Source organism: Larus michahellis, chromosome 8 (genome assembly GCF_964199755.1).
Source record: "Larus michahellis chromosome 8, bLarMic1.1, whole genome shotgun sequence".
In the NCBI taxonomy this organism is placed as follows: Eukaryota; Metazoa; Chordata; class Aves; order Charadriiformes; family Laridae; genus Larus; species Larus michahellis.
In genome coordinates this window covers 29,603,970-29,623,873 of record NC_133903.1, presented here as the reverse complement: position 1 = coordinate 29,623,873, position 19,904 = coordinate 29,603,970, and the positions used below count along the sequence as shown (strand labels likewise).

The 19,904-nt window shown below is 54.1% G+C and overlaps 1 protein-coding gene across 1 annotated transcript in view; it reads left to right on the top strand.

The window, feature by feature from the left end:
• LAMC2 (laminin subunit gamma 2) overlaps window positions 1–19,137 on the top strand; it is a 38,022-nt gene extending 18,885 nt beyond the window's left edge. Inside the window, exons 24-25 of the mRNA XM_074599243.1 lie at window positions 5,171–5,260; window positions 18,898–19,137. Coding sequence (XP_074455344.1) covers window positions 5,171–5,260; window positions 18,898–19,137 — 330 coding nt within the window. The remainder of the gene's footprint in view (window positions 1–5,170; window positions 5,261–18,897) is intronic.
• Window positions 19,138–19,904: the final 767 nt, after the last annotated feature.

The window sequence follows — 19,904 nt, the reverse complement described above, 5'->3', positions numbered from 1 at the left end:
AGAAAAAAAAAATTAGGCTCCAAAACTTTTGACAAAGGTGAAATCAGTGGCATGGCAACTTCAACCCCTTTCCCTCCCCCCCATTATTTTTTTTGTTTCCAAAAGGCGTTTGAAGTTCACTTATCTTTCAGCAAATTGCACTGTTTAAAAGTGGAGGTTCAAAGACCAAAACCCACAGGCTTCCTCCCACCCTCCCCTGCACCCTGGAAACCCCGGTCCTCACCTCCCCGGCAGTCTCATGGCTCTTCAGGGATTATTAGTATTTTTTTTCCTATACCCACCCAAAGACGTTTTCCAAACCAGTCCCAGAGCTGAGCAACCTGTTACAAACCCCCTGTCCCACCCCCCCGTGCTGTGAGTTTTACTGAGCGGATACACGAAGGCGCAGGTAAGACAGAATATACTCATCGTCCGTACCACGACGCTACGTCTCTAAGGCATGCCGTCCTAACCGCGATGGGGTGGGAAGCCGTCTGGCTTCCCCCGCGTCCCATCTCATGTACCTGAGGGAGGGAGGATCTGGGGCAGCTCTCGGACACGCTGCCCGCCTGCCTTCTCCACCTCCTTTGTTTTCTTTCCCTGTGTCTTTTCCTCAGTTAAAACCTACTGTCCTTCCTCACCCTTCAAAGAAGCATTGCTTCCCCAGGAGGGTAAAATCCCTCCCTGTGTGTGTTTTGGAGGCTGATTGCTACCATTGCTTCTTGTCCTCTGGCTTGGAGCTAAGAAACATGGGTGACATCTGGCAGGACGGGAGACTGCTATCTGAAATAACTTCTGTGTTGGGCTGGAGAGGGAGGAGAGGTTGAAACACATGAACACGTGAGGACAATGGGTGGAGAGGAGTCTAGCTACTGGCTTACCTACGTTGGGTGTCTCATGGATGAGGTGTCCCACCACAGGCACCTGCCCAGCGTGTTAGCTAAGGAGCTCAGTAGAATGTTGGTGAGCAGCTTGAACTGGCTGAAGACCTCCCTGGAGAAGAGGTGTCCCTTCACTCCCAGTCTCGCACGCTCTCCCTACCCTCTCTGCTTTGGCATTTCTGTATCTCCTCACCCCACGGGATCCTGCCTGGAGATACCAGAGGTGGTGCTGAGGGATTCAGCTGCTGAATTTACCACAGTTCCTGAACAAGCCTCTCCATGCAGAGGGAAATCCCTGGCAAGGAAAGACCTCTTCTGGCCTATGGGCAGGTGACATCACTTCTGTCTCTCTTGCTTTCCCTTCTGTGAAGGGCTGTGCCCTCCTTGAGAAGTCGTTAGCTATGGCCCACAAACCCCTGCCCGCCACAAGGAGCCTGTGGCTGTAGGCTACCTTGTTTTGTCCAAAGCTGCTTGCTGTTACAGAGCTGCCAGCAGCATCCAGCAGGCCATCAAACTTAGTGAGATGTGAGCTCCCACTTTTGGAGCTTACATTAGAGGAGCTTGTGACCCTTCATAGACATTTAAGGAGGGAGAAAAAAAAAAAAGGTAATTTCAGATGTTTCCCTGCAACACCCTGAAGGACTCTCAGCCTTTGGGTGTCCCATCACTACACCGTCGCTTGCTGGGGACCAGCATGAGCAGTGGCTGTGCCTTGGTGGGGGCTTCTAGGCTCAGCCTAGTTAGCCCAAATTCATGGGAAGTGGGCAGATGCCCAGGAGCTATAGGCAGCAGGGCTACACCCAAAGCGATACAAGGTTAGATGGAGCAGAGGGAGAGGAAAAGGTGAGGAGTAAAGTAGGACTGTACCTTCCTCCTTGTGGCTGTGACCTTTCCCAGGTGCTGTGCAGGGTCCTTGCACCCTAGGGATGCTCAGCAGGACAATGGCCCACTTCAGCAACTTTCGTCTCCACAAGACTTAAATAATTTTCTTTTTCTCCATGTTACCTGCCCAGGTTTTAAAGCAAATGTCTCCCCTAGGCTCCTTCCCCGGCACCTGACGACACGTCACAGGCAGGAGAGCAGGAGCCTGGCATGTCCCAAGGGAAGTGTAAAGTAGCCACAGCCGGTTTGGGAGGGGGAAAGTATCATGCATTTAATAAACTCTTCAAGGAGAGGAAGAGGGGAGGAGCAGAGGGAGAAAGGGGAAGTTTACAGACAGAAATGGAGATCTGGAGGCCAGAGGATGGGGATGGACCCAGCCCCCACAAAGATCAGCCAGGGTTGGGGCGAATTCTCACTAAAGAACCATCAACCTAACTCTGACAAAAACCACCACTAAACCATATCACCCCAACTCCACTTACCTAGGGGGTGGGTTGGATTGACTTGCAGCCAAGGAAAGGTGAGACATGGCATCCCCCCCCTAGTAATGCTTTGGCAGCGATGCTTGCCAAGGCCCCTGCTCCCCCTCAGAAATGCTTGCCATGACTTTTCAGGGCCAGGAGGAGAGTTTTGTTAGCTGAGTTGTCCTCCTGCTGGCCTGAGGAGGTTTACCTGCCGTGGGGCACCAATCCAGTTGGGTTACAACTACCCGCTGCCAACCAGGATTCCTCTGGTCATCGTGTTGAGAGGTCGAAAGGGCTCGCACTAAAACTATTTAAGAAAAAAGAGTCCACCTAGATTTATTGAGCTTAAGTACCGTAAGATGATGCAGAAGAGGAAGCCCCTGCTCTGAGCATGCTGGGAGGACGGACCGGGGGGGGCCATTTCCCAGTGACATGCTGGGAGGGGGGTGCCGGAGCTGCCTCCCCTCGAGCGCACCGAGCACATCGCTCTTTACCGGTCCCCTCTGCCTCCCCGCCTATGAGGGGGAGGGTGGTTCCCTGAAAAAAGAGACCAAACCGTTCCCCTCGGGGCCGTGCCGCAGTTCCCTGGACATTGCTGCACGATGGAGCGCTGGCGCCGGGGGTGAGAGACAGACATGGGCAGGAGGCCGTGGGGTGGGGAGAGAGATGGAGACACGGACTGAGAGAGAGAGAGAAAAGAGTGATGGAGAGCTGTAGGCAGGCGGGACATGAGGGCTGTCTTGCTGCAAGACCTCTGGCGCTTAGCCAGAGGCGTTGATGTAGAGCTGGCTCTTGAGGATGTAGTCGATGACGGGCTGGCAGAGGTAATCCACGACGTGTCCGTCCCCATGCTGCAGGGCCAGTCTGGGGGCACAGGGGGAGAGAAGGGGTCAGAGCCCGCTTGTCGGGGTCGGGGGTCACCTTGGTGTCCCTACAAATGGAGGGGTGTGTCGGGGACACCCCTCTCCCCGCCCCCTAGCAGGAGTCCCCCTGCATCACCCACCTGCTTTTGGTGGAGCTGACAACCGACATGGGGTGGTTTGAGTCGTCCTTCACCACTAGGATGTTGTTCTGCAGGGGAAGGAGGAAGAGAGGAGTGAAGGGATGGCCTGAAAGCGTGTCTGCCCTGCCAGCCTTGGGGATCTGCTGTATGGTGGCCCCATGACCATCCCACCTAGAAGCTGAGAGTATTTGGCCTGGAGAAACTTTGTGCCCTGTGGCATAGGGGCTCCCCTGGGAGCTGTGGGACCTCTGGCAGCCTTCCCTGGCCACATGTGCATCCACTTACTTTGTACTTGCGAAGTATGGAGGAGTGGTTCATGATCCGGTCAGGGTCTGCTCCATCCCGGGGCACCACCACGATCCCAAACTCCCCAACAATCACCTCCATCTAGGAGCAACCCAAAACGGAGAGAGCTTTATAACCACCCCATGCAAAACCTGACACTCTCTGCCGACCCCCCCGTACCATGAAAAGCTGGACCATGGTCTGGGTGGAGCCAGAAAGTGAATTTGAGTGTATCTCAGCAGCCTTTGGCAGAAACTTGGAATTATCAAGGCGTGGTGAGTGGTCTACAGTGGATGAAATAAAAAGGTTAGGCTTTTGGGAGGACTTGTTGTGGTAGAAGGAGGGTGGCAGCAGAAGCAGATGCCTGACGTGACCTCTGCCTTGCTGTAAGGCTTTGAGAAGGATGGATGTGTTGGACCTGACAGATGTCTTGTAGGGTTGATCTTCCACGGTTGTTTGCACCAAGGCTGGTGGCCAAGTTTGCCACCACATGGGCCATCGATCCCACTGCTCACAGCCATCTCGGATGAGACAAACCAGGCTCATCCAAAAGAGCTCTGGGTCAGCAAATTCAGGCAGCAGGAGCCCGGGAGGTGGTGCTGGTGCAGAATGCCTCCTCTGCCTGTGCTTTTACATCCAATTTCTGCATCGTTTGTGCTGGCCTTCAAGACTTGCCTCATCTCAGACTTTGCAGCCTTTCAGAGGAGATATCTGCCAGTTAATTGTTTTAAAAAACTTAGGATTGAAGACGTGGTAACTGATTTTAGAAATGGTTGAGAGGCTCAAGGAGGAGGGGGGCTGTGTTGATTGCCTGATTTCAGCAAAGAGCCAGGTGAGCTCCCGTGGCCAGCACCGCTCTGACTGCCGGGAGCAGCGTGCGGGTCAGTAACCCAGCCCTTCTCGAGGGCTGGTGTCCCCCCCTGAAAATGTGGCTTCCTCGGTCAGGCACCGCAGTGTCCAGCATGCCGTGTGTCCTGCTGCAGTCCTTCACTAACGGGGGGGCACAGAGAAGCGGGCAGTGGGTTTTGTCTGTTTGAGTTGTGGCAGTGAAGGTGCTGGGATGGGATCGTGTCAGCTGTGAGCTGGTGACAGGCATCACCTGGCTGAGGAATCAAGATGGTTTTACTTCTTGGTCTTTGTAAAGATGGGTACTTGGGTACCCCACGTTGCCGGAAAAGTCTTTTGTTAAGTGAAAGCTGTTGATTTGACTGTAAATGTGTTTAATTTCTAATGTTTGGCCAACTTTAGTAAATATTTCCTACCGCTACACCTCACTCTGCTGCGACTGTCACCTACTTGATGCTGCCTCCTTCCAAGGGACAAGGAGTGGGAGCGCAGCCTTTGGAAATCCCTTGGAACGGGGTTACCCTGTGTGACTTCTGCGTGAATGGTGGGTGGGAGCAGGGCTTGGGTCTGTGGAAGGGGAGGCTGGGCAGAGTGGGTGACTTGGGAGCAGAAGACCCCATCCCTCAGGCTGCCCACGTGTAGGGAAAGTGAGGGTCAGGGTTGGGATGGAGGAGGCAGTGGGGGATGGTGGGCACAGCTCCTGCCATCCCAAGGGACTTGTGGCTCCCAGGAGCGCTGGGTGTGGGAAGCAGAGGAGGAGGAAGGGAGCCCAGGGAAGAGGAGCATGGAGAGGTGCCCAGTGGTGGTGACTCACGTCTGCCTCGTTCCAGAGACCAGGGATGCAGAAGGACTCCAGCAGGTCACTGCCGCAGAGCAGTAAGATGCGCAGCTCTGAAGAAAAGAAGAAGAGAAGCTCAGAGGTGAGAGCAAATGGGGCAGGCAATGCTTCCCCCCCCACCCCTCCCGGCCCCCCGCCATCCCATTGCACTGCTCCTATTCTGCACAGACCTCCCCCACCAAAACAAGTCCTGCTAAAGATCCCGTATTCCTTCTCACATCCCTACTGGTGCCAAACATCAAATACCCCTTAGCCTGCTTTATTTCAGCTCCCCTCCCGTGCGACTGGGTTGTCGTCAGGACTGCTACGTGCTGTTCAACTGCAGCTGTGCTCCAGCCCTGCAGGTGGTGTATCCCCAGCGAAGGGAGTCATTTCTCCGTGCTATGGGCACCCACAATCGCTTCAAGGTCTCCTGCAGGGGCTCCAGCCACGGGGCAAAGGGGAGAGCCCGGGGGACTGCGCAGAGCCCTGGGCTGGGCGCAGCTGTGTTTGCTTTAGCAAAGCAACAGAGGTTTTCCTTGCTCATCTTGGAGGACTTCCATGTCCTCCCTTTTTCTCCTCAGGTTGGGACTGGTGCTTACTGACAGCCTGCTTGGAGGGTTGGCTTTGTTGCTCAGCAAGCAAGTGGTGCTGTGGGAAGGAGCTTTCTGCTCTGTCAGGCCTGTAAAGACTAATTTATTTGCACAAGCAGCAGAGGAGAGCCATAAACTCGCCTGCAGGGGTGGGGAGAGGCAGCTGCATGGGAAGGTGGCTCCCCGGTTGGCATTTCCAGGTGGCCAAAGCCAGGTGCCGGTGCCAGGCTGGGTGTTGTACCAGGCTGGGTGTGAGATAGATAGACCGTGAAACGGGTCTGAAAAATAGCAGCGGGCTCGCTGTGCAGAGCGCTGGGTGATGTGCGGTGGTGCTGTGTGTGGCAGCCCAATGGGTCTAAAACCCTACAAGGCTTTGGAGAAAGGGGCACGGTGGCTGGTCGGGCACCTGAACCCCCTCCTGCTGCTGCGCGCAAAGCTCTGCAGGGCTGCAGGCAACGCGAGTGTGGGGGTGACACCACCATGGCAGGGCAAGTTCCAGGGCACTCGGGGTGATTTTCAAAGCATGATGCCATGGCAGGGCCGGGTCTCCACTTCTCACTCCCTTATTTCAGGCTGCTTGTCTGCCAAGGGGAATGGGCTCAGGCCAGTTTAGTGGTGCTCCTGTTTCACCCCTGATCTCCGAGAGCTGGCACCGGGGTGAGATGATCCTGCATCCTTCACTCGCCACAGGACCTGTCGTGCAGTTGCTCCCGAGCCACCTCAGCGCCGGCCCAGAGGGGCCGGAGCAACACGGAGGGGGCTGCGTACTCACCGATCTCCTCGTATCTCATCACTGTCCCCAAGTTGGCATTTTCATCTGGGGAAGGGAAGCAAAACAGAGATGCTGGTGCCCAGCCTGGGAGAGGGGACTGGGAGAAAGTTTGGGGGCTGGCGCCGGAGCCGAGGTGATGCTGGGGCTTTCCTCTACTTACCCACAAAGGTGAAGCGCTCCATTGGTGGGCGAACGCAGCAAATCCGGCTCAGGCTTTCTCCCACCTTCCCCAGGATCTTTGCTAAAGGCAAAGAAGGAGGAAAATTAATAGGAGAGAGGCTGCGCAAGCAACCCACGTGACCACTTCGGCCACCCCGGTCCTGCGAAGGGCTCCTGTATCTGAGTGCAAGAACCACTCTCTACATCTCCCTACTGCTGCCTCTTGTGGTCTTCAACTCCCAAGAGCACCACGCTGTGCCTTGAAGGGACCAGCTGGACAGCTAAAATCACTAAAAAAAAAAAATAATAATCACAAGATGTTTGTTTTTATGGGATTTAAGTAATCCGCACTCGTCTCCCCAGCTAATACCTCCGTGTCCCACATCCTGATGGCTTGTGTGGGATCCAGCTGCACCACCTCTCCTGCCAGCTCATCCCTCGCACACACCCCACAGGTACCAGATACCCTTTCTCTTAGCTGCTCTCACTGCCTGGACATCATCCAGCTGAAGTCCAATGTGATTTCGCTGACATTTTAATATGCTCTTGGTTCCCCTCGCTGTGGCGGATGCTACTCCTGCTCCCCTCCCTGGCATCGGGTCCCCTGGGCTTGGTGTGTGGAGCCTGACAAGCAGTCCTGGCCCAAAAATAAGATGATGGAGCACCATTCCTAACACTCAGCAGTCGCGGCTGTGAGGTGAGGGGTGGGTGGTCATCTCCCTCGTCCCTACCCTGCTGCTGCCTACCCGCGGTGGGCTTGTTGGAGACGTTGTTGTTCTGGTAGATGGTCTGCGAGGACTCATTCTGGGGCTGGCCGATCACGGGGGTGATGGAGGGGGTGTTGACGTTGGAGAGGATGCAGCCAGTCACTCTCTGCAAGGAGAAAGAGAAGTAGCTGGACCAGTGCCTTCACCACAGTTGCCTCCCAAAACCTTTACAACCCCCGTATCAAGACTTGGTGTCCCAGGCTGAAGGCCATCTTCAGTGACAGGCACATCCAGGCTCGCATTGGGATCCCTGGTCCCATCCGACCTCAACGGATGGGCCTGGGGCTAGCAGGACTCCATGGATAACAACTTACAATTAAGGCTGGGGACTGTGGGATTAAATTTTTGTGGGGACTCATGAGGCTGGCAGGGCTGCAGCCATGCTACCAGCAGGCAGGCATCGCCCCCGTCTCCTGGGGTGCTCATCAATTCTGATGAGTAAATGAAAATACAGCAGCTGATGAATTAGTGGTGCAAAGCCAGGAGTTTACACCCTACCCTGGGAGCAGACATGCTCTCATCTCCTCCCCCAGGCCCTGCAGGAGAAGCACGGCATCCCCAGGGTCTCCCTGGCTTCACCACCATGGTCCCTGGGTGCGCTGGACATGCTGCCAGGGTGCTTAATGCTGCTTCTGCACCTCCTCTCCGGGCTGCCCATGAGCTCGTATGATGCTGTTTTATTGGTTTCCCACCCTCGCCTTGCTCACTATATCCAAGTGTTGGCAGCAGCTGTGCCCTCCCTGAGGTCACCTGAGGGCAGTCACCTTCCTTTTTGGCCCTCAGAACCTGCCAGGTCTTTAAAGAGACTTTTCCTCCTGGGTTTTGTGCTCCCTGGGGACTTCCCAGCTTGGCTCAGCTGGTGACCAGGGACACCCATCCACCTCCTTCCTCTCGGGATGGAGCAAGCGGTCGGCATCAACGATTTGGCTTATTCCCACCCCTTCCTTCACCCCTGTGCCTCTCCTGGCACTTGTGGGACTGGGACGGCTGCTGGTGCTGGCTGGAGGGCTCCGTTTGCTTTTGCCATCAGGTCAAGGAGCTCAAAGCGGCTGTGACAAGGTATCTCACACCTCTTCCAGGTCAGGACATTCCTGCACGTCTTCTCTCTGTCTGTCCCAGCTATGTTTTGGCTGTTGATATCCATGTGCTGGTGCAAGAGCAACCCCACTCCTGTGCTCTCCCCGTGCCCTCACCCCAGGTGCGCAGGGGCTGACTCACCTTCATCAGGTCACGGTGGTGTTCCAGCACGCTGCAGGTGGTCTGCCAGGTGTCCTGGTAGCACTCCCAGGGGTCCACCCTGTGGGGAGCACAGCAAGGCAACAGTGTTGGCCACTGCCTGGACCTCCTGACCACTTTACCTCCTCCCCACCGGCTTGGCCAGCAGTACTGGGAACAGCCACATCACCCCCCCAGCTCTGTCATGGACCATGACCTTTCTCCAGCCCTTCCACCCAGCTCTCCCTAATAGCTTTGGGGACCTGAATGTGTTCCTGGATGCCTTTCCGCTCTTGGTACCCAACTAACCAGCTTTCATTTGGCTTGGATGTATCTGCACGTGTTATTACCCTGCTTCCTGAGGGCAACCCAGAGATGTTTCTGGTCCCACCTCAGCTGTCAGACACCACGTGGTGATGCTGGGAAGGGGAGAGTCCATGGGCTGGTGTTGCAGGTGCAGAAAGGGAAGGTGCCATGGCACAAGCCTGGGATGGGCTGTGTGAATACGGGCTTCACCTGGATACCATAGACTCAGCGGGGGGCTTGCAAGACCCCATGAAGCCAAAGGGCCCCCTTGGATTCTCTGCTGGACCAGGAGAGGAAGGCCTCTGGTTTTCAATCAAGCTTTGGTTAACTTTGGTTGGGAGAGGAGAAAGTCCACCCTGAAGCTCTGGCAGCGGGTGGCATCTCCACTCCGGGGAGCTGCAGCCCAGGTGCTGTGCGGAGGAGCTGGGCTTTGCATGTGGGGCTTTGGCACAACGGGGCCGGTGCTGCGGCAAGTGCGGGCTCGGCCACTCACCTGATCCAGTCGGAGGACTGGACGGCCAGTTGGCACATGGTCAGGCGGTGCCAGCTTGAGACAAGACCCTGCAAGAGAGGGTGATGGAGGAGCAGTTATGGGGAGGAGGCAAGTGTCATGCCCTGGCCAGCTTGGGCTTGTGAATCTTCCCATGGCAGAGCACTGGGCTTATGCAGATGAGACAGGCCAGAAGGATTCATTCCTGCCTGCGAAAAGTTATTTGAGCTCCTGTTTGCTGGAGGAGAAGAGTCCCTGCCTCGCTTCAGCCGTGGCTAACAAATCGGTCCAACACCACTACTCTCAGCCCTGTGCTGCAGTAGGGCCAGATCTGGGGATGGTGGTTTCTCAGTGAAATTTCTCCAGCTTTCAGGAGAAGATGAAATCCTTTCCTCTCCTAATTTGGAATTTTTCCCCCCATCAGAACGTACTTTTAAATGTCCCTGCTTGCATCGTTGCCATCCCCACAATAAAATCAGCTTTGAAATCATTCAAACAAAAAAAAATCCCCATGAAAACCCAACCCAACAAGATGACCACCCCCATTTTGGATGAGAACATTTCTCTTTGCTGTCTGGTATTTTGGCTGGTTGTAGGGTCTCGCTGCAGTTTTTATCTAAAGAGCAAGTGGGTTTGTCTGCTCCATCCTCTCGGAGACTTTCCCATGGTCAGGGGCTGCCCTGGGTAGAGGAGGTCCCTGAGAGGACCACAGGTGCAGGCAGCACTGCCCAGTGCTCCACCCTGGCTGGAGACACCACCAGACATATGATGAAGAAAGGGGAAATGGGGGCGACCCACCGTCTTCCCGTAGGAGTCGTGCACAGGCGAGACAATGCCACCGATGACGATGAAGCGCCCAGTCTTGTGCAGGTAATCCCGGGCTCGCTCTGAAGGAGGAGGACAAGGAAAAGGTTGCAGGGGGATTCAGCTGGACCCATCGACCCCACAACTCCCCACTGCTCCCCACCGTCTTTGCCTGACACCTGTGGACTGGCTCATCCCGGCTTGGGCAGTGCCAGGTGGGGAAGGCAACCAAGGGAAGAGCTGGCTTCCATCCTTGGTGATTCTGGGCATGGACCTTCCCAGGGAGCCACAAGCCTTCCAGGAAGGAGTATTTGGTGGGTGAAGGCAAGTATGACCCCCACTTCTAGAAACCTCTTCACTGATGCCCCGTAGGACTGTACCCATCTTTGCCGCAGCTCTGCCACAGCAATGCTGTTATCTGCTGATGCACCGGGGTCCCTCGCCCTCAGCCCTTTCTCGCTCAAATTCTTGCTGCTCACCCCAACACGTGCTATTAAATGCCAGCTGCATCATCCCTGGGCCTTTTCCTGGGTCCCCTTCCCGTGGCGCCCACCACCCGTGCCCCAGCCGGTCCCTCGGCAGCCGCATGGCTCTTCCGCCACTCCCTCCCTGTGTCAATGCCATGTATTGCCCATGTCCCACCACGCCAAGAGCCTTGCCAGAGTCCCTCCAGCCCAATGAGCCGTCTCAGGCTGGTATTTCCAAAAAAGATGATGTTCAGGGATAAAAATGCTGGCGAAGAGTCGCTAAACTGCTGTGGGCTCCTGTGCCACGTCTGACACCCTCCCCGGAGCACACACATTCTGATGCTTTTCTGAAGGTGCTCTCAGAGAAGGAAAGCTGGTTTCTTATCCACTCTGGAGATGGAAAGCCCCATCTTTTCATGCTGCAGCAGCAATACCTCCTTCCCCCACAAGGTTTTGCAGCTTTTGCACCCTTTTATGCTCGAGCTCTCCCACTGGGTGTGTTGCCATTGCCTTGTCCCCGGGCATGCTGCACCTGGGCAGGCCCCACGGCTCCTGGACAGGGTGGCAGCCAGGCAGGAAGCGAGAAGGGAGGAGGCTGGGGGTGCAAGCGTGGGCAGGGTGGCAGTGGTGGTGGGGGCTACGGTGGGGCTGGCCCTGTTCCTCTGCTGGGGGTGGGGAGGTGGCTGGGGAGCACGCAGAGCAGCAGTGCCCTCCCCGGCTACTGAGGCAGCAGAAAGAAAAAAAAGAAATGATAGAAAAGGTAAAAGCAAAAAGGGAGATGAGATTGATGAGTCATTAGAAAGTGCTTCTTTTTTTTTGCAAGTGGAAGATCTAGAAAATATTTTGCTTTTGCAAAGAAAACAAGCATTTCTGAAGCTAAGGTGACTTCAGGATCCATCAGCCATCCTGAGGCGTCACTGTGCATTGTGTCCTACAGGCACCCTGCTCCAGCCACTGGCATTTCCCCGGGGGATAGGGAGCAGCCCTGCCCCAAGGGCTGGGGTCCTCCCTGCAGCGGCGGTGGGGAGGCACTTGCTGGAGCCTTCCTCCCCCCATCCTGCACCCGGTCCCGGCTGGCACCCACTCGCGCTGCTGCAAAGCTCTCCAGCCTGCGTGGGATGGCTCGCGCCTCCCTCAGTGGTACAGCTCCGTTATGCCCGTAGATAAGCAGCAAAGCTGGCTCCTGCCATCTGCGTTCCCCCACCCCGGCCGCTCAACACGGCATCAGCTGGTGGGGCTGGAGACCCACCCTACAGACCCATCAACACCAGGGCAGACACGTTCCCATTTCCCAAAGAGAAATAGGGGAAAAAAAAAAAAGAGGGGAAGGAGAACAGTCAGCATTTGCCAGACGCAAGCACGATCGTGCTGGGTGTAAGGGAGACCGGGGGCGGACAGGGGGACCCTGCTCTATCTTCTGGAGCTGCTGCGGTGAACAGGGGCTCCTGGGATTTTAGCGGCAACAGAAAAACCTTGTTGTCCTGCTGATGGTTGAAAATTCTGAAAATGAAATTTTTCACACCCGCTGGTGGCATGAGGGTAACCTGGTTGGGTCGGAGGGCGTGGGAGCGGCAGCTGAGCCTCGGGCCACGGTTCGGTGCCACAGGCAGGAGAGAGCATGGCTTGGCACGTCCAGGTGTGGGGAAAGGGGATTTCTGTGGGCACATCGATGGCTGCGGTTTTTCCTGCAGGTTTCCCGGTCAAATGATCCATCTAGCTGCTGTGGATGGGGTTGCGTGGTTCAGGAAAGGCCTGTTCTCCTGGCAGGGCATCCCTTCAGCTCCCGTGCCCTTGCTCCTGCTCCGCCTCAGGGTAAAATTCGGCTTCACAATTATTTTAGAGCTCCCTTGCAATGGCTTGTGATGGACAAGGAGTGAGCACTTTTACATTGGGGAAGAACTGCTTGGGTGAAATAATTTTTTTCCTCCAAATTTTGAAATTTATACTAGGAAATATTGTTCAGCTATTGGGTCAGTTAAAAGTCTATAGTTAAGAGACTGTAACGGCCATGGACGTTTTTTTTTTATCCTCCCGAGTGTGCTGAGCAGCCCCAGGCCCTCATGACAGCCTGTGGGAGGTTTGCCAGCCTCAATAAAACCTTTTCCTTGGGCTCACCCAAAATCCTTTCCCTGGCTTCCTTCCCAGATCTTCTGCCCTGGGTATACCAGTCCCCAGAAAGAGAAAAACGGGCTTAAATCATTTGATCAGCGCAGGGAGTTAAATTCAACCGGCTGATTTAGACGTACTGCAAGTTCCCCACCCTGCCCTCAAAATCCTGGGCTTGAAAGGGGTTGACACTGGATGTTGGGTTTGAACCATATTTTTTTCATCTTTGCTGGTTATTTATCCGCCGGGATTCGCGTGGGAGCATCTCCAGCCGGCAGCGCGTTTCACCAAGGCAGCGAGGGGACCAAACTCAGCCCCGTGTGTGTCTGTGGTTATCTATCTCTGCTCTAAGCGATGCCTGGCGAAGCACCCTATGAGAGAGCACACACCGGAAAATACAATATCCTTAGGTTTTGGGGTTTTTTTTGCATGTGCAAGGGGGTTTGAGGTTGAACCGGCATCATAAATTACAGCACAAAACTCCATGTGTGGTGGGATTCCTTTTGCAGCCTGCCACGACAGCCCTCCATACCACTCGCCCAGAAAGCCAAATGTGAAAAAAAATTCCTCCTTCTTCTCCATTCCGTATTTTAAAAAGAGGGCTCAGGGGGTACCAGCAGCACTTTTCCCTCTCCAATGCTCTGTGCTCGCCTTTATTGATTCTTCCGTCTTTCCCATTGGTGCCTTCAAGGTTAATCAATCAAGAGGGAGAGGGGAAAAAAAAAAAGCCATTTTTTTCCTGCTGCTGCTCTTTCTGGCATCTTTCACAGAAACCATGTCCTGGGATCTCTTCTAGACTGAAAAAAAGAAAAAGGACTGCATAGGGTATAAGCTACGGAAAACAGCACCAAGAGAAAAAACAAGAAGAAAAAAACAAATTAAGGAATTGAGCCATGATGTTGGAAGCGGAATTAAAAGGAGCAAATAAATGGTTTTGGATGAGCCTGGAAGCAGAGGAGGTTTGCGGGAAGGCTATCCTGACCGCCGTGGAATTGCACACAAGAGGATAAGTGAAACGCTGGGAGCCGGTCGCCACCGCGCAGGGACTAAATCCAGGCATGACTGTTGGAAAAGCCAAAGCGGAGCCCCCCGACACGCTCTGCCACACAGGACAGATGGGGCTGCGGGCGTGCAGAGCAGCCAGGACCGATGGACCAGCATCTACCTTTATATCATGATGCGATTTAAAATGCAAATTAAAATAAAAAGGAAATTCCCTAACAAAAAAGGAGCCATAGAGTTTTAAACGAACGCATCCTCTCATTGTTCCCTGCCTCGCCTCGACTTGATTTCCCTTGCCCAAAGAAGCCTAAAACCACCGATCCACCCGTCTCCATGCCTTCTCCTTCACGTGCGAAACCTTCGTGAAGTTCCCCCTTCAGACGAGCTGAACTCCTTGCACATAACATCAGCTTCACGTTCTCAAGGGTGGCTGATGGTATTCATTTGCCTTGAGTTTTTGGTGGCAAAAGCCAATGGTTTCACCTGGCTCTCAATTTCTCAAGGTCTCTGTTGAAACAGCCTGTCGCCAAGCCCGCATCTTCAGGGGACGTGCTCCGTGCTGGTGACACGTCATCTCGGCTCCGGCTCTCCAGAGCTCACGCCGAGTCTCCATCACCACCGCCTGCCTTAATAAAACACCTTTTCCAGCAGAAAACAGCTCGCTTCCTACAAGTGCGTGCAAAGGGCTGGAAACCCAAGCAAACCCATACAATTCCCGTGACTGCAGGCAGAAAAAGTATTTGCCTGTTTGTACGGCAAAGCCGATGGCTTCAGTGGGACAGATCCTACGGGATGCTGATGTGCCGCTGGCCTCGCAGCGCTCGTGGAGGTGTGTGCTGCTGGGAGGGGATGGGTGGTGTTGCTCTCTGCGTCGCCATCAAAATTGTTTGTTTATTTTTTTAGCCTGCACATTATTAACTAGAGAAACGTGCAAAATTGACGCTGCTCTCCAAAATGTATGTACATACACATATGTAAAAGTTGGGATCTGAAGTTTGAAGAGCTTGTTGCCTACCTCAGAAATACCAAATAGAACATAAAAAAGCATGGGAAAAAATATATTTATTGACTGGTAAATCTCTGCAAGGTAAGGACTCGGGCTGACGTGGGTGCTATGAAGCAGCAGCGTGGTGTAGTGAACTGAGGGCTGAGCCGGGAACGGGAAGACCTGCCTTCTGGTCCTGCCTCACCGACAGCTTGTAGAGTGTCTCTTCGTGCCCAAACAGGTCCATTCTCACTGGGTTTTGGGGCAGAGCCTGTCCATTTGCTTGCAGGGCTGCATCCTTTGGGCAGCTCTGCCCGCTTGCTCTTGGCTCTGCTGGCTTGCTTGTTCAGCTGAGCCCAACCTTCACAGCCACGCACTTCAAAGCAAAAGCCTTTAAAAAGATTGTATTTTCTTCAATGCCATCTCAAATCCCGTTTGGAGAGGAGCTGTGCCACCAGCGGGCCGGCGCTGTGGCAGGAGCAGCCCCCCACTGCCGGGATGGTGGCAGAGGACTCAGGCTGGGTGGCACCACGGCTTCAGGGTGGCACAAGATCGTGGCGTTAGTTTGTGGCGTCTAGATGTGTCCGTGCTGCAATCACAATGCCGGATTTAAAGCCTCATTATTTTTTTTACAGATTAAATCTTCTCAGGCTGACTTATTCTTCAGTGGATAAATGAAGAGGGTGACAGGCAGCCTTGGCCAAGCCTGTCGGAACATGTTAGCTCCTCCAGCTGTGAGTCGCATCCTCTGTATAAGGCCAGACAAAATGGCTTTAGCTCTTCCAAGAGATGCCTGGGCTGTTGGTGGTGTGTTCCCCCTCCAGGTTGAGGTCACGGGTGCCTCCTGCCATGGCAGGTGCTCCCAGCAGGCACAGGAGGAGGTGTGGGCCTCAACATCTTGAAACTATAGGCGATCAGCAACGTGGCTCCATGCAAGGAGCAACTAGGAGGTGGGCAGCAAGGGCAGGGGGATGGGACAGAGGTCATGGCTGGCACAGAAAGGGCAAAGAGGGTGAGTCTTCCACTCTCCTTGGGCTGCCTCCTGCTTTTGGGTCTTCTGCTGTCCTTGGGTCTTCCAACGCAAAGAAAGCGGGGCTGTGCACGGTGTGAGGCTAAGCTGAGGAGCTCCACAGGCAAGCATGGCACTGGTCTTTCCGGGTTTATGGAAATGGGACACTGGGTTTGGTGGCTCATCGCTTTGAACTGCTGTGGCGGCTCTGATGTTGTGCTGCTTCCTCCGAACCTCCAGGTCCATGTTGTCAGAAAAGACCGTTTTTTACAAAATTTATTGCGTCTTTCATGCAAAATAGCTGCTTATGGGGACCAGGTTCATGGTCTCCCTGCAGACACAGCTAATGCCAAAGACAGTGCAGTAGCTTTGCATTCCTTACAGTCCATATTCCTTACAGTCAGCCATTTGCGCAGCTCCCAACCTTCCCTCCCTGCTTGTGCAAAGATTTTTGCTTGGGAAAGAGTAGATTTTGGTCTGAAAAGCCATCAGTCTCAGGAATCTCAGTCCTGCTCCTCTGCTGGTCTGTTGGGTTTCTGGCCTGTTCGTTGCCTTTGAGCTCAGCTTTCTGTCACGGCTTCCCGGCCCTTTCCCGGCCCTTTCCCAGCCCTTTCCCAGCCTGTTAGATACCTGTGATATCCAGAGACCGTGCTGGACCCCAGAAAACACACTCTGGTATTTTCATTTTCTATGAGCACTTCATAGCCTGCAACACCAACGCAAGGATGTTGGGTTGGAAAAGAAAAGCCAGCTTCTTTTCTGGTGTAAACTGTCCTTAATGCTCCAGCCAGCCTTGCGTGGCTTTTAAGCGTTGGTGACATAAATAAACGACCAGTGCTAGACCCTGCCAAGGCGTGCATTAGACCACTGGCAGCTTGCTTGGGCTTTCAGAGCTTTCATCCACGGCTCCCTGGCTCTGAGCCTTCCGGCGCGGCTGTGCTGTGGCGGCTGGTGCGTGACCTCAGCCTTGCTGTGCTGGGGAGGAACGGACGGGGTGACACCCGGACCCTTCCCAAGTGCTGGCAGCACCTCCCCGCTGCCCCAGCCCCGCTTTGCCGGCCTGCCCTGCAGACGCACTTCAGATACCTCTGGCTCTGAGGCTTTACCGTGAGGTGACGGTGGGGAAAGACCCATCAAAGGACATGGTCCAGGGCTACAAAAGTGGTGGGGGATGATTTTGTCCAGACTGAATGAAAAAATAGCATTGCACTTCTCCAGTAGGAAATTGGTGCTTATTTAAGAGATGTTTCTTTTGGCGCTTCTCACTGAGCGTATTTAATCGCAACGTTTCGGCTCCTCTGGCACTGCTCCATCACCTAAATTGACGTTAATGAAATCAAATAGTCCTCATGTTCAATTTTTCAAGGTGTAATTTCAAATTGTATTTGCTTTGCCTTTGTATCTGGTTCATCCATATTCCTAGGAATTCCTTTTTCCTTTAATTATTTTATTATTTTTTTTCATGGAGGAATGCTACCGGCCAGCCCTGATTTATGCCCTTCTCCCCACGGGGGGCTGAAGCTTCAGCCCGCTCATGCTCTGCGCCAGCCCTCTGAAAGCACACGCGAGGAAGCAGAGAGGCAAGAAACTTTTGCACAGTCTTAATCGCTCTTCGCTGAGAGCGGGGGCAGAGGAGGGCACACAGCCATGAGCAACGGAGAAGGCAAAACCATTTCCTGGGCGTCTCATTTTCATTTTGAACAATTTGGCCTCCAACATCCTTGGATGGGAGGCGGGACGTGGCCACCAGGTGCCGAGGGCAAGGCAGGCACTTTCCCACTGTCTAAAATACCTTCTCCTGCAGGGGAGTGTGACCCAGATACGCCAGCACGCTTTGTTTTATTCGTGAGCTCGCAGCACTTGCAGGACCTAAATGTTGCTTCCTACCCCGAGCCCAACTTGGGCGAGGAGCCAGCAGTTATTCTCGGTCTAATTGGTGGGGGGGGGGAGGCCTGTGTATATATATTTAAAAAAATGTTTTAAAATATAATGTATAATTCCAAATGCCAAACCAGGGATGTGTTCATCCGACGTACTCATCTTAGAGCCCAGCTCTCCCGCCTGCCCCAGGGCTGCTTTCTCTGCCTCAACCAGCACCTTCACCCCCCCATCGCCTACCACCACACCTGGGTTAGAGCTGGGGAAACCATGGGCACCTCCATTCCCTGGACTTCCTGGAGGGACAAGATGATATTCCTACTGGAAGAACAAGCCCTGACCGCTCTTCAAGGGAGGTTTCTCTTTCGGGCAGAAGCAGGAGGAGGGACAGAGAGCGGTTCTTCATCATGGGGTTGATGCTTCCCAGGGCAAGCCTGGGAAGATCCCAGTGTGTCCCACTGACCCAACCAGCCTGTCCCGCCTCACGATCAGTGCCTCTTGGATGATGTCAGTCAGCTTCCCAGGAGAATTTTGGTTAGTAGAAAAAGCCCATTAAGCCCCCTAATGCTTAATGATTTTAATCTCCGAGCTAATTGCTCTGTTACAATTTTTCCCCCACCCCGTTAGTCCACAGCTGCACCCAGGCATTGTAAGAAGTAATAAATTTGGAAGGGACTTCCTTGCTAAATGGCTTCATTCATTGCTGCACATTCGTTTTAGCGACTTCCCATAAGCACAAAAAAAGCAATGGCCACCAAACACCTGGGAAGCCGTGGCGGAAGCAGAGGCTGTGAAAGGCCCAGAGAAGTGGTGCTGCCCTCCCACCTCCCAGCCCACCCCGGCCCCGCACCAGCGTCCAACTCCCAGAGCCGCCCCAGGGATGACTAACGAGACTCATGCTATCACCATCTGTTGGCCACACGTGGCTTCCTGACAGAAAAGTGAAATTAAATGTTTAAAACAAAGTCGGGGCGGGGGGGGGGAAGGAAAGGTTGAAGACTGAGTCACAGTGAGCTGACCTAGAAATAGCAGAGCATTTGCTGGAGACCCAGCAACACAGGACCTGGGCGGGGGACCAGGCTGGTCCCAGGTGATCTGGATTTTTCAGATGAAGCCACAGAGGAACATCCTATTTGATAGCACTGAAATTGAAACTGAAGGCATCCTATTTTTCCCTCTTTTTTCAGAACCGGAGTATTGCAAGGCATGGTGCGTGTGAGAAGGCACATAGGAGCCTGGGAAGAAACCATCCAGGTCCCAGAGCTTCAGAAGAGGCATCTGAGAAAGAGCCTGGCAAAGCAACCCAGGCCAAAGTGATGCTCTGCCCTGCAGCATCCCACCCTGCTGTGGTGGAACAGCTGGGAGCGGGCAATGCCCACCAGGTGAGCAACATGAGGACAAGTACAGGGAGCTGCTGCTGGAGTTGAAGCTGCCACCAGTGCCTCCAGGTAGGAACTGGACCTACTTTTCTGTCAGGCGGGTGATCAGCACAGTGCTATCGCTCTCACCACTCCCAGGGAGATAGGATATAATTTGTTCCCAGCCATCTTCCCCCTGGTATCACAGGGAGGGGAGGATCGGGCTCAGCACCTTGCTGGGTCTCACCTGGAGGATGAGCAGCTGAGTCCTGCTGAGGTGGACTGTCCTCCACCTGGTATTTGGCCCCCAGAGCTGCTGCCTGGGTGCCTTAGAGCTCTTGGGGCTGCCGAGAGGAGGGGAGGCATCTAACCTTGGAAAAGCAAGTCTTAGCAGATAAAAATGGATGAAGAAGATGACTTCATGTAAATAAGGATGTTTTTTGAGCTCCCTGCTGCAGGACAGCACTGAAACACCTTGCTTGGAGGCCCTCAGGGAAGGATTAAGCATCTCTAGGTAAGAAGAGTGTCTGTACGCGTGGTATTGATGTGAAAAGTGAGGTTGTACTCCTTTCCCTGGCTGGGGCATTTGCTGGCTGCCCCATAAGCCAGCACGGGCCGTGCACGGTGTAAGGTGGAGGGGAGAGAGTTTTCCTCTTCCAGTGTAGTATTTTCCCTGTTTTTTCAGAGAGAAATGTGCCAAAATGTGCATTTGCCAGCGCTCAATCTAAAATGCCCCTCTGAGGACCAGGATTTATCTAAGTACAAACCAGGGGAGCAAACATCACTGCAGCTGGACTGGGCAGGAACTGATCAGTGTGATTTCAGCTGAAATTTGT